Source organism: Leptinotarsa decemlineata, unplaced genomic scaffold, assembly GCF_025532065.1.
Source record: "Leptinotarsa decemlineata unplaced genomic scaffold, Ldec_3_MD MMD2_P_RNA_scaffold_12, whole genome shotgun sequence".
Taxonomy (NCBI): Eukaryota; Metazoa; Arthropoda; class Insecta; order Coleoptera; family Chrysomelidae; genus Leptinotarsa; species Leptinotarsa decemlineata.
Genome location: NW_027412526.1, coordinates 3,716,711 through 3,730,818, shown reverse-complemented (window position 1 = coordinate 3,730,818; position 14,108 = coordinate 3,716,711). Strand labels below are relative to the sequence as shown.

General features: G+C 37.6%; 3 protein-coding genes across 5 annotated transcripts in view; 1 reads left to right on the top strand and 2 right to left on the bottom strand.

Annotated features, from left to right (window-relative positions):
- CalpC (Calpain C) overlaps positions 1 to 149 on the top strand; it is a 32,235-nt gene extending 32,086 nt beyond the window's left edge. For both annotated transcript variants that reach the window (XM_023160803.2, XM_023160804.2), the window contains exon 10: positions 27 to 149. In XM_023160803.2, coding sequence (XP_023016571.1) covers positions 27 to 53 — 27 coding nt within the window. In that variant the 3' untranslated portion in view covers positions 54 to 149. The remainder of the gene's footprint in view (positions 1 to 26) is intronic.
- A 497-nt stretch (positions 150 to 646) lies between these two features.
- On the bottom strand, positions 647 to 7,671 carry LOC111505906 (uncharacterized). 2 transcript variants are annotated; one of them, XM_023160801.2, is made up of 16 exons: positions 7,488 to 7,671; positions 7,136 to 7,435; positions 6,563 to 6,955; positions 6,173 to 6,301; positions 5,875 to 5,976; positions 5,632 to 5,740; positions 5,317 to 5,562; positions 5,030 to 5,220; positions 4,802 to 4,884; positions 4,489 to 4,618; positions 4,247 to 4,396; positions 3,899 to 4,081; positions 2,659 to 2,874; positions 2,458 to 2,604; positions 2,141 to 2,398; positions 647 to 1,330 (listed from the first exon to the last, which is right to left on the bottom strand). In XM_023160801.2, exons 1-16 carry the CDS (start codon positions 7,491 to 7,493, stop codon positions 746 to 748), a joined length of 3,228 nt encoding a protein of 1,075 aa, XP_023016569.2. In that variant the 5' UTR covers positions 7,494 to 7,671; the 3' UTR covers positions 647 to 745. The 2 variants fall into 2 exon arrangements, with proteins under 2 accessions (XP_023016569.2, XP_023016570.2); XM_023160802.2 differs by having other exon boundaries at positions 6,620 to 6,955.
- Positions 7,672 to 10,418: 2,747 nt separating this feature from the next.
- LOC111505909 (protein yellow) lies at positions 10,419 to 13,154 on the bottom strand. The gene is made up of 2 exons (XM_023160805.2): positions 12,271 to 13,154; positions 10,419 to 10,859 (listed from the first exon to the last, which is right to left on the bottom strand). Exons 1-2 carry the CDS (start codon positions 13,094 to 13,096, stop codon positions 10,477 to 10,479), a joined length of 1,209 nt encoding a protein of 402 aa, XP_023016573.2. The 5' UTR covers positions 13,097 to 13,154; the 3' UTR covers positions 10,419 to 10,476.
- Positions 13,155 to 14,108: the final 954 nt, after the last annotated feature.

The window sequence follows — 14,108 nt, the reverse complement described above, 5'->3', positions numbered from 1 at the left end:
ATCATCAATTCAATTTTCTTTTTCAGTGGCTCAAATCGTCTCTCACCTGTTGAATATTTAGATATAAATGAATTGTAAATAATTGTGTGTAAATATAATTGATAGTTGTTTTATATTTGAATGTAAATATACAAAATGATTTTTTTAAATTGTTTGAAAATGTATTTCTGTTCCCATCTCGCCAAAGCGCTACGGTAAATCTCCAGTAGTGAGATCTTTTCAATTGATTCTGATGGTTAATGACATATTTCACGTTGGAAGTCGCTTATCATTCGCAAGTACAGTTGACTAAGATTGGAGCCAAGTGCTTCACAGTCTCTAATGACTTTTGCTCGCTTGGTTTCCCCGTTCACTTAAAGTTATTATACGTTATATTTTTGCAACATGAACCGTGAAAGTTTCTCGAGAAAATAAATATCATTATTATATATAGAAAAAGATTTTCCCGGGTCTAATATTCAAATTATGAAAACTTGATGTCGCTCACGAATAATTTCGAGTTGTCAATTGTAGACTTGTCTTTGATATGTTTCAAGATATATCAATACATCGATTGTATAATACACCAATATCCGAAGTAAAACCTAAATATTTGAAATGTGTTATTTATCACTGTTACTTTGCACGTGAACATATGAAATGTAAATTTAAAATGTAAAATGTTTATTCTGTACCAGATAAAAATAAAAAACTGTATATAAATACGACTCCAGCTCCACTTTTAGACAGCTCGCCACCTCAAACATTAATAATCGGCGCTGCAGTCGCAGGGATCCGGCAATGCACTGGGAGGCACTTCACTCTTCTCAGGATAGACATTACCGTAAGAGTTCTTGAGGAAGTTGACGTGCCCTTGAAGGTTTCTTATCCTCATCTGCGCGTCCTCGAAATTCTCGTTCAGATTATTGATTTGGGCTTGCATTTTTTGTCTAATGTCGTCTCTGTCTTTCTGCGCGGCCTTCGCCATGGCTCTGCTTTGCGCCAGCTGCCTCTCCAGGTCTGAAATTTGGTTCTGCATGGATCGCCGTACGATTTCGCACCGGTCTTTGGTTCGAGCTATTTGCCTGGCCGTTTCTTCGCGTACGCTCTCCAGCTGGCTACCTAGCTGAACAATTTCGTGCATTCTCGATTCTGCGGTTCGTTCGAATTCGTCGGATTTCTCTTGAAGGTCCTGCAGGTCATTCTTCAGCTTGTCATTTTCTTCTTGCATCTCCTTCAGCTGGGCTTCCTGTTCTTCGATTTTCGATTGCAGCGATGCTTTTTTGTCCTCTCCTAGTTGCTGGTCGCTGCGGACTTCGTCCATTTGGCTCGTCATTGCCGATATCTTGTCCTTCAATCAGAAAATATTAAAAATTCGTGAAATTTGTGGATATGCCAAACCAGTTCAATGAAAATTATGTTCTTCTCTGATAACAAGAGCCATTTTATTCATTCACAAGTAAGCCATTTTACGTATTCCTTTATTTTTCGAAAAAAAAATTAAAAATTGTTCATTTACTGTTACTAGAAAAAAGAGAAACTTTCTAGTTATACAGATGAGTCGAGAGGAAAATCAATAATAATGTGTGCAGAACATATGAGTATGTTCGATCAATCTGCCTTTGACTTCTGAATCATCTGTGGTACTTTAGTTTCAAGTGATTCACTAGCTTCTAAAAGTTACGTTTGTGTTGAAAAAAACTCAGTGGGCTTTCACGGCTGGTATCTAACAAAATTTTAATCTGGTTTCGGATTCTGTACCAGTTTTTCGCAGATTTTCTAGACCTTGCATTTCGTTTTATCACCCAAACACGTTCTATTGAAATACCTGATCGGACATTTGATGAAAACACCAGGATACTCTCCAAAACTCATCACCACGTTTAATATATCCATTGGAGGAAAAGAGCTTTCAAAGATATTTGAGATATGTGAGAATAGAATAACAATTTTGAACAAGGTAGAGTTTTATGTAGAGTCGGAGTAGAGTTCATTGTGTGAGTTTGGAAGGCTTGCCTATAGCTTCTCATCTTTTATCAGGAGGAGAAGCCATGGGTGTGTTTCGAATATTCGTGAACATTCACCTAAAGAAATATCATATAAGCATTCCTGAACTCATTCTAGGGTAACGGATCAGTCGTTATGTTTTAGAACTTCGTACCTTATATAATTGCAATTCTTTAGCGATAGCCTCGTTATTCCTCTCGGCCAGCAAATGCATCTGCTGCGCCTCTTGCAACTTCATCTGGGTCGACTTGAGAATGTCCGGCAGTGGCATCAACTCCTGCAACTTTTCCTGAAACTGGTTCTTCACTCTTTGAATTTCCAAATTGACCTGCTCACTTATCCGCTGGTAGTCCATCTCCATCAGGTCAATTTGTCTGCACTGTTCTTCGACTCGTTGCTGAGCCTCTAAGTACTACATAACGATTCAAACAGTTAACGCTGATCTCTCAAAACTTTATCAAAAACACTCACTTTATTTCTGTAATCATCGAGCTGCTTCTGCTGGTCTTCGACTAGGGATCTAAGCTCTTCCAGTTCGTCTTGCGCTTCCCTGAACCTCTGCTTAGCTACGTTCAGCTGCTGTTCCAGTTCTATCATTTGTTCCTTAGAATTTGTTCCCTGAGAAAATGCGGTTCAAGACCCAACAGTCAACAGACCCACTTACAGACTCACCTTTCCTCCTTTTCCCTTGAGGCGTTTCAACTCAGTTTCTAGTTCCTTTAATTTTTCTTCGGCACTTTTCTTCGCTTCCTCAGCCTGTTTCGTTTTCTCCTTCAGCTTTTCATTGTCCGCTCTTAATCCACCGACTTCGGTCAGTTTACTCTTGAAGTCGTCTTGAAGCCTATTATATTGTTCTTTCAGTTCTCTCAGTTGGGGATCCGAACAGGGCTGAAACATTGAAACATAGATAGAACTCTCATGTACATTGAACTTGAAGATAAATTATGAACATCTGACAGTATTCTGGAGCCGAGTGGTTTAATAAATCTCGAGACATTCGATTGAAATTGAATTTGTTTATGGATAAAGATCAAAATATGAAATTCAATAAGTTATCCAACTAAAACCACATGGATATACAATATTGCTGGACCTCTTCTGCAAAGTAATGTTTCCATCGGAGGGAAAGATTTTATTATGTACCGCAACATTTCACAGGTTTAAATGTTCAGAGTCTTGGCCGTTTGCGTTGAAGACAAGAGCCATTTGAAAACAACTGAATTTGCTGCGTTGCCAGTTTCCTATATGGTGGGAACACAGAACTCGTACTTATGTCGCGCTTGTGTATTTAGTCCCATATATTGAGTTGTATTGCAATTTTGTAATATAAAAAAATATTATTTGTGATTCAAATAGTGCAAATAATTTTTATCAATTATGTAACTATACATTGTTTGTTGGGAAATATGCAAATTCGAGTAGTTGAGAAAAAAAAAAAAAGAAAATACGTTTTCATAATTGAGTAAATGATTAAAAGTTATGTGTCGCTACTGTGAATGGTCTACAGCGATTATGATATTTGTTCATCTGCGCTATATTCCAAAGGCATTCTATTTCTTTGGTATAATTATGAATGTTGTGGGTGGAACTGTGAAATTTGACACAAAAGAATATATTTCAAATTGAACGAATAAAAGTTTTATGTTGTTTTTCATTAGAATCAAATGCAACCATATCATGTTTTATGATCATTCCTCAATAGAAAGCTAACAATATAGTTATGTTCAATGTATGGTTTCGTTGTTTTATGCAATCTAAAACTAAAAAGATCATTACCAAACTATATTCTATACATCTATAAGCGAATTCGCATGGAACTTCCGAAGGAAAAAGTAACGAGGAAAAAAGTTGAATAAACGTCTACCCAAATATGAAACGATCAGAATTGTTCGGTCAAACGTATTGAACTTACCGGCTTGGGTTCACAGGGTGCCGGCATGCAAGGATGAGGAAGACAGGGCGTCATCGGACAAGGAGGTGGTGGTTGGCACAACATCTTTCTGTGGTGTTCTAAATGCTCCCGTTCTTTCTGAACCGCTAATAATTCTTGGTGCATGCCCTTAACTTCCGCTTCCATATCTCCCAGTTGCTTTTCCTGTTCAGACAAAAAAAATACATCAAACGTTTGATGATTTATGGTGGTGCGATTCGAACTGTGATGTTTTGATACCGCCTAGGCTGAAGATGACTTACTCAACACTTCAGTTCATAATATGTGAGTACCACCAAACTAAATATGAAAATAATTGAGGCAACTTACTAAATTTTGAGTATTTTCAGAGTATTCTTGCAAACGTGCTTCCACGTCTGCGGGACAGACACCTCTTCCTTTTCCGCAAGGCATCTTTTGCTTCTGATTAGGTGATGAGGGGCGACTCTTTATATGTCCGCAAGTGGGGGCTGACATGCTCTGAAACGTACATATTTCACAAATGATAAGAAGTGCAAACTTGTGTCCTTCTGCTCTACCGCACTTTCTGACGCAGACGAGTATATATTTACCTGCAATTTTTCGTTGAGTGTACAATTTTCTTTACAGACCATACGTAATTCGGTTTGGAGACTGCCAAGTTGCCGTTGCAAATATTCTACCGTCTGATCCTTGTTAACAAGATCCGATTGAAGTTTGTACCTGGATGAATGATTTTAGAAATTTCCACTAGAATTTAATTTACGATGATATAGTTATAAAAAGTGGAATGAGTTGGTGACCGACTTTTAAATTTGATGTGACATGTTTGATGAGTTTATGACGTTTATCAACAACTATCAACTATGAGTATACAGGGCAAAGCAAATACTTAGTCATATTTACCGTTTTCCTTCCAAATCCGCGTTTTCTGCCGCTAATTTTTCCTGCATACAATAACATTCGTTCAGCTTTTTCGCAATCTCAGTCTGAAAAAAAAATAATTTTCGGTGTGTTTCAGCTATCCTGAATTGAAACAATGGCCAGTAGATCCAAGTTAACAAATATCAACCGCTAAAATATTCGCCGTGATGAAAAAATCCCAGCTTTTCGATGCTTCCCGTTCTTACTCACCCTCGGAGAATCAACGGGTTTATCTGCGACCGATTTTGGTGTACATTTCTTACTGTTATTGCAAATCAATATCTTGGGTATATTTTCTTCGGTCAGTCCACACACGATAACTTTGGGCAATATATCTTCCGTATGCTTCTTCTGCAATGCAGGTTTTATCGTTGCCATATCCTCAAAAAGATTAGTCTGACCTGAAAACGATGAATTTAATCATCAAAAGATGTCGGAAGGCAACTACGAAAGGGTGATCCGGCACGATAGACCAATAGATGAAAATACTTCATCACCTAAAAGTTGCTGGATCCTTTTCGTTTTCTCTTCGAAAACCATCATCTGCGCTCTCAACTGTTGGTTTTTCTCTTCCAGCTCTTTCGCCTCTTCTTCCGTCATTCGCTCCTTCTTCGACAACTCCATCACTCTGTTTTTCAGCTCTTCGATGATTTTAGCAGTCTCCTTCGCTTGTTTTTCAGCATCCTCCAATTCTTTCAGCACTGCGCTGTCTATGGTTGCATCATATTTGAAAACGGAGCCACCTGGAATTGATCCACGACAATTAAAATTAAAATTACAAACTGAGGAGTACTTCTAAATACTGTATTTACCTTCTCCCCCGCCAGACTTGTCAGTGGCACCCTCTTTTACTTCTGCTTCCTCTTTCTTAGTTTCCTCTTCTCCCGTCACCTCTTCTTCCTCTCCCATACCTTCTTCCTCCTAAAATCACCGAATATCGGTAGGCATAGATGCACGGCAAGTAGGTATATGAAATAAATACATTTTTGCCAGGCTTATATTCAAAATTCAAGACCAATGTTGATACTTTTACAGATGTGGATTATATAACTCACGTTCAAGGTTTGCATCAAATCCCTGTTCTCCTCGACTACCTGCTGGAGTTCTTTGGAGGCCCTTTCTATCATTTTTTCGACCTCTCTCATTTCATCTTCTTCCTGTATGATTAATAAAGTTCACTTCATTTATTATCATTGAGTTGAAACAAATCGATCGAGTAATGAGGAATCGCATTTAAAGTCCTCAGAATCAAAGCTTGAACTCGCCAAATATTGAGTCATTCACCACAATTAATTAGTACAGTAACCGTATTTTCTTAGAGTTACTCCACCACTTAATAATGTATCTACTCACTTCTCCCTCCGAAGCAAATGTGTTCATTTCTTCTTCCAAGTCGGGATCATTTAGAAACTCATCTGGATACTCTTCTTCCTCCTCGTCGAACGTGATTTCATCTTCGGCCATTGTTTTGTCGTTGAGCTCCTTGAAAATCAAGTTTATTAAATAAATATTTGGGTTTCACATGAACCAGAGACGTTGCTGTCATGCTCACAAAAGTTTCCGTTTATGAAGGAATGTTTTAAGTTCAACAATTTTCTAATTTTTCTTGAAAATCTATTAACAGAATTCATCAAAATAAATAATATTGCTCTCAAGTTTTTTTTCATATTTTACTCTGTTTATCAGTTTATAATTGGGCGCTAGTGGTGTGTCAGTTTCTAAGTAAATCTCTCAATACCCCACCTCTTTGTAGTAGTCTTGCTGAAACAAATCCTCCTCAACTACGCTAACTCCCCAAACCTCTTTTTCGACGTCTTCTTCAGCCCGAGTAAACTCCTCAGTTTCTTCAAGTTTGTGGATATCCTCCCAAACCTTTTCGAGTTGCTTATCTTCTGTAACAGAGCCCTCCCCTTCGTCGGGAACCTCTTCAACTTCCTCTAGCTCGTTTAACGGAGAATAGTAGTCGTTTTCGTCGTTTTCGCTGTCGCTCTCTTTTATGTCCGGCACGAAAAGCTCCTTCAGATGAAGCTCCTTTTCTTCGACGTGTTCGTAACTGTCCAAGAATGGGGGTAGGTCGTGATGGTGTTCCGGAGTTTTTTTCGCAGACGGTAGGGTTCTTTTCGATCGGGGTTTCCTCTGAGAACAACGGAATATATTGAGGGTGAAAGAGGAAAATGTTCATTATGAAATGCCGGTATGTGTAGTTCTGCCATGTATACGGGTAACTAACACCTGTGCTTTTCCAGCTCTATATTATATTTAATAGTGACACTGAAAACCTCGGACGCGAAAGCTAACCATTTTGTCAACACTAACCTTATTCAATCCTTCGAAGGACTTCGCCGATCTCACCAAATGGCTCAAGTTCAGATCCCGAATCAAATCAAATTGCTCGGTTCTAAGAGTTTGTCTAAAGTAGGAGTCTGCGTCGCCTATTTGGTTGCAAGACGGTTTTCGAAAGAGATTGTTGTAGGCCTGAAGGAAATTTATGTTTTTCTGCAGCAGTGGGTTACTGGAAATTTTTCTCCTGACTCTTATGTCCAGACAACCGTCGGTTTCTGAATCACACTTTGTTTTCGCCAAATTTTTCTCTGAAACTGTTAATTTCTGTCTATTCTGAAAAGGAATGTCGTTTTAGAACTGTCAACGCGTTGTCAGACCGGCTCACCTTCATTCCAAAACGAGCCGTTTCCTTTTTTTATCGAGTTGAAGGATATTGCTTACTCAATCTTCCTCTTCGTCCAAAAATACTGCGTAGATGTAAAGTGCGAACAATAAAATAACGTAAATGCTCATAAATGAAGGAAAATGGGGTGGGCGAGTGGTTGTCAAAATCGAAGTTAACCTGATACAGATGTCGATAGAGAAAATGTTCAGTATGTTGATTATACAAGATGAAAATAATTTTTATCGACCTTTCTGGGGATTTTCATCTTTCACAATATGAAAAAATAAAAATTTCCACGGAGAACTTCAAACAGATGAAAAAAAATGATGAAAGTCTCTGATTTTAATCATAGTTATTCAATAAAAAAGAGAGTGGTTTAACTGTTTTTGTGAAAACTTGATTATTTTAATCAACTGCTGTTTGTGAATCTGTAGTCATAATTTGTGATAGTCATATAGATAGGTTGCCTCTGCAGTTGCCGAAAATAAATTTAAGGACTTAGTTCTAATGATAAAAACATCGGTGTTAATGGAGTTCTTGTTTTTTGGGGGAGGAATCAAGGCTAGGGTGACCAGATGAAATGCATCTGACGATGAATTTTCTTGGCAATATTTGAAAACATAAATTCACTCGGCCAGTAAATTGAGCAAATACCGACAAGTTTGCTTGTGCCATGAACTTTCTAACAAAACTTTATAGACCGGCCTATGTTTCACTCAGGTTTACACATGATGAACTAGGAAGCAGTAAAAACCTTTCTATTCGTCTATTCAAAATGTTAGTTTGTGTATCTGAAGATGGTCTGTTTTAATCGAATATATCCTATAAATACACAAGCGTTATAGTGTTGCTATTGCGATTAGTGTGCTATTTAGTGTTGGCGGGCTATTAACCAACTTAAAATGATTTTCACGTCGCCGGATATTAGCAACAATCTCAAAAATTGTTCTTACTTCGGAAGATCAGTCACTCACAAAAATATTTCAACATAGCCAGAAATTATTTTCACATCCCCGAAATATTAGAATTCCGAAAATTATTTTCAAGTCACCAGTATATTGAACATCTGCAAATATACATTTTGGATCACCGGAATATTAACCACTTCCAAAAATTTTATGTTCGCCATAATATTTTCACGTCATAAAAATATTAGCCACTTCCAGAAATTGTTTTTAACAGAACAAATCGGAATAACCGTTTTTGAGTAGTTTGCAGTTTTATGTTCATTTTAAAGATCTGCAATCAAATGATAATTATACTCAATCATACAAATCATACTTTATTTCTATTACTTAGGTACAACTGAAATACGAGTATAAACGTCTCTGACCAATAATACCAATTATCACCTCTATACTCATGAATGTATCTTCATATGGAAAACAATATCAGTTTTGTAAAATGCCATATTGCAATTTGAATAAGCTGTATTTTCATTAAAATTGTTTTCTTATCATTTGGAGTATTCCTGAGAATTGATAATATCTAATTTTGGAACACGATTATTGAAAAACGACTTTTAAAATTATTCAGTTCATTTTGTTATTTTCAAAACATTCTAATCATAAAATGTTCATGATATTGTTAAAGAAATAATGTCAGTTTAAAAGCATTTAGGAGATAATGTGCAACTATTAGCATTCATAATTATTTCAGAACAGTTGTCGTACATTTTTGAACCTTTGCTGTGTGACTTCACAACATACAATACCTAATGATTAGTCAAGTTCAGTACTGAACAATTCGTTTTTCATGAGACCCCACAAAAAGTCTAAAGGACTTGAGTCGGCTGATCGAGGAGGCTACTCAGTTGTATCGTCCTTTCAACCTATCAAATGACTTCGAAACCTATCGTTTAAATAATTGAACATATGTGCAATGATATTAGTAATCTATCTATCTATCTATTATCTTGAAATTGCAGTATTGTGAAACGATAATGCACCTACTCACTCGTCATTGCATGTTCGTAATTTTTTGACCAAAAACAATAGGTACCGTAATCATGCCCAAGCCACTGTATCCTCCAAATTTGGCCCCTTGCGATTCTTTCCTGACCCATAGAAGGACAGTGTTTTGCTACGATTAAGGAGATAAAAATTGAACCGCTGAGAGCGCAAGGGCATACAAGTGCATATAAGAACTGCTTGGAGGACTGAAAAAACGTTGGCACAAATGTATTATACCTGAGAGGGTCTACATTGAGGGGGACAAAATAGAAATTGGGGAATAAATGAATATTTTTCGAGAAAAATGAAAATTCACCTCATTTTCCGAACAGACAGCGTATTACTCGAATAAATTTCCGTAGTATCACTTTTGAACGTCTTAATTTGACTGAATTGAGGTATCCTTCGGATCATATTTGGACATCAGCAAAATATATTCCGGGGGTAGGCTAACATCATCTTTGGAATGAGGTAGGAATAAATGATAGACGATGTCCAGGAGTGCTACAAAAGTTCAGCTATAATGTCGTGTAGATCTAGATAATGGGACTATCGACGAGATTTTCTGAATATTGGCATCGGGATATCATAAAGAAACTGTTTGCTAACTGGCTGGGTAGATATCATTTTGAAGAATATTCAGGAACATATCTCTTGTTAAATTTACAAAAATAAGGGACTCCGAAGGAAGTTTCCCTACGTAACTAAATAACCCCAAACATAAATAAACTGCATAACAGGTCCCCCCACAAACAAACTTATTGGCGTGTTTTTGTATTTTTGTATGTACGTGTTAGGAATCACACGTTAAAAGGTAAGACCTCGTTAGTTCTTAGCTAGCACAAGTTTCCCAACTTCTGAGAGTTGTCGTTCATATGGGGGCGACAGCTGATTAACGCTAAAACAGATTTTAAACAAATTTTTCTGCTGTGATGGCCCACACTACGATGGATTACTTTGAAAAAAAAAACTACTGATATAATTTCGCAATTATGTTATTTTAAAACTTCGAGGAATGGCTCAAAAACGCGAAAAATTCAAAAATTAGGATACAAATAACTCCTGCTGCCAGTGTAATACTTGAATATCCTGAACTTGATTTCCGAGGTGAAGTTGAGTTCAACGTTCGGTGCGAGATAGTCGAAAGCTCGGTTGGCCATGACATACAGATACCCTTTCTGGTCCATGCCGAAAGCGTCCGGCCATATTAAGGTTCTGTTGTTTCTGTAGATGACCTCGGATTGGTCGAAGGATTCGTGGATATTCCATCTTCCCACGGCGTTGTGGGAAGTGAGGGAGTAATACAAGTTTCCTGTGTTGTCCATCATCATGCCATCTGTTGCGCCCTGTTTCTTCCCCACTCGAACAATGTAGTTTCTGAAGAGGCCGCTGTGGTGCAGGGTTTCGTTTCGGAGGATATCTGTTAACAAAAAATAAACGACTGAAAACTGTGTGGTTTCTGAGCTGCATACATTCGGGAGAAGCACGGAATGGGCGACATCTAGGTTTAATTACCAGTTGTCAAACTGAAGGAAAACTGTTTATTGTCGTAAGGATCATAGTCACAAACATTCCAATATTCGTCTACTAATCTTTTACGGAAATGTGAAAATGTATTCTCTGTAAGGACTATAGTACATACAAATATTATTGTTCATTGGTGTTTCTTATGAATATCTCATGGATATCCAATTCATGTTCAGGTCGTTATATCCTTGCACATGAAAAGGATGTCCATAAGATATCCCACAGTGGACTTGGAATGGATATTCTTTGATGGATTTACATCAGGTTTGTGGCCTGTGGACATCTAGAGGCCAGCAGATTTATCCAAAGAGCTACTTATAATTTGCTTAATTATGGTTACACTAAAATAATTCGTAACAACTCAGCTCAATCGATGTCTTTCGTTTCATCGAAAGCCTTTGATTCCATAAGCTGAAAGATTTGATTGGAAAAATGATCATGTTTGGAATTCCCTAAACATTATAAATTGGAGTAAATCTTATATGATGTGGAGAACACTGATTGTTTCTTGCAATGGGCCGGTTTCAAAATCTCAAAAAGTGAACGATCTGTCACACTATATCGGAGGGATATCATAATTGATTCTCAACAAATCCAAATTGATTTCATTGAAATTTCACTCAAGGCGCGATGTAATAGACGATTCATGTATGTCTGATGGTATTTCTATTGGAAATGAAGTAGAATACCTTGGAACATGTGTGAAGTATGATATGAATTGAAATTCACATACAGGGCAGCGCGCTTGCAAAAATCTAAATGAGACCAGTTACGTCATAAACATAATGGCAAAGCTTAGTCTCTACTATGCCATTTATTATGCAAATATCTCCTTTAATAGTATGGCTTGGGGCACAGGAGTAGGGGTTTCTCCAGAGTTTTCAAGGCCAACAATGACATTACATGAAACAGTGAATTTCTCCAGATTATTCAGCGTAAAATGTCATTCTTCTCAGTACAATGCTGCTATTATTCACAAGTTACCCATTAATTAAATCAGTAGCATAGGAATATAGACTTTCACGGCTGGCGTCAATGTTTTGGTTGGTTTCCGAGTTTTGCTGGGGTCCAAAGAAGACCACGGTAAAACTCGGAAACAAACCCAAACTTCGACGCCAGCCCTGAAAACCTACATTCCTATATTAGTCGACCTCTCTATATTTGTCTGTCACATTACAGAGATGGAATTCCCACTTTTAGAGTTATGGGGTACATACTTATTTTTTTGCGGCTATACTACCAAGTATTTTCTTCTATTGATTGGGACAAAGAGACGAAAGATAATGCAATGCGATGAAAATTACCTGCAGCCACACTGAACAAGTCATATCCCGTCAACGGGCAATAGTAGACAACCCTGCTTTTCTTCAACTTGTCTCCAGGAATGGGAGACAACGCAATACCGTCTATCGGAACGGGAATCAGCACAGGATAATTGTCGATGGAATACTTGGGACCGTCCTTCTGCGGAAACATGGAGCTATCTCTGAACTTCCAAGCCTTATTGTCGGTGCGGCAATATACCACCAGACCAGGATCTATATTGGAAGCGTCGGTTATGTAAATATGATCCTCATCATCGACTACCAAATCGTTCAAGAAACAGCCATTGCGGAGACATATTTCGTCTGGGAAAACATAAGTGTGAATCAAGACTCCGCCCCTGTTCAGATCGAATTGCTGGAGCTTTCCAGGACAATTGGTAGTGCCGGACATTCTGACCCCGTCCAATACCCACATGATTCCTTTCCGGTCTATCTCCAGAGTCTGCACATTCTGAAGATAGGAACAGTTGTTCTCCCTGTGAAGCACAGCATTTGGAAACGGGATCAAAGGTGTGTTCGTCTTGTCTTTTGCGCTACGCAGCACGTAACTTAGAGTGAAGGGGACGCCTTTTCTGTAGCTAGGGGTGGCTAAGAACAATCTGTCACCGTGAAATTTCACACCAGTCGGGAAAATATTCTCCGGGATGTATTTCTCACTACTCACTGCATCTTGGTACTGGAACCTGGACGTCCAGGTATAGTTGATGTGGGTCCATTGGTACTCGAGCTTAAACTCTTCCGGAGTTATACCGGAAAATAAATTTGAGGCTATTGCGAAAAAGAAGCAAGTATCTGTGATCGACATTTTTGGTTCTCGCTAGCGCCTTGCGAATGAAAATTTTATATATATACATTTTTATCAGCAATATGCGAAAATGTGGCAAATTCATATTCATTTGCTTGACTGATAATTTCCTGGAATACCTCGTTATTTGTTATCAAGTCATTCTCCGGTTTATCGTGGCATAATTAAGTAGAAGTGATTTGAATGCAAGATAACTATGCAATATTTGAGTGAAGGCATGCAAGTGTGATAAAGGCTGAAAAAATATGTTTGAGGAGTCGAGAACTTTCTGTACATAGGCTGAGATTTTTTTAAGTTCTCATTCTTTGAGATTACGAAAAGAAGCAAATTATTCAATACATGTTTTTAGAGAGTTCCAGTTATTTATGTTCGCATAACTTATGCATCTCAACAGAACACTCTCAAGAACTAGAGCAGTCTTTTCATTATTCAAGTTGGCTCAACCGGGAGTTGACAAAAACTAATTCCTTACCAGTTGATTCCATAACACGCATATATTCATTTCCAAATCAAATACCGAAATTGAACCCATACCATTGAAAATGAATTAGTCCGTTTCAATTTTTCAAAAGCCAAGTTAGTATTGGCAGAAAGCCATTTGAAGTTTGGTAAATTTATTTCATCTCCTGGTTGTGCTAACTTGGTTATAGAAAAAAGTGTGTTCAATAGCTCAATTCCACGCTAGAGGTTTCAGTCAAGTAAAAGTACTTAGAACGGAAACAACCAAAATGGACCAAAAATATTGGTAAGAACCGAATATATGTTTAGAAATGGAACTAGACCGTAAGTGAAATTTTTAAATTTGCCTGTATTGAAACCGAATCAGAAACTGTGTTCTATTTGGACCTGAGTTCTTTAAAATGACTTGTAGATTAAAATGTATTTTAACTTCCAACTCAATAGTTTTTATAAAGACACAACTTCTAATTTTTTGAAAGAGAATATCACAAGTAATATATATCTGAATGTTAGTGACTGGATGACAATATTCAATGCTTTCCTAGAGTTTGAT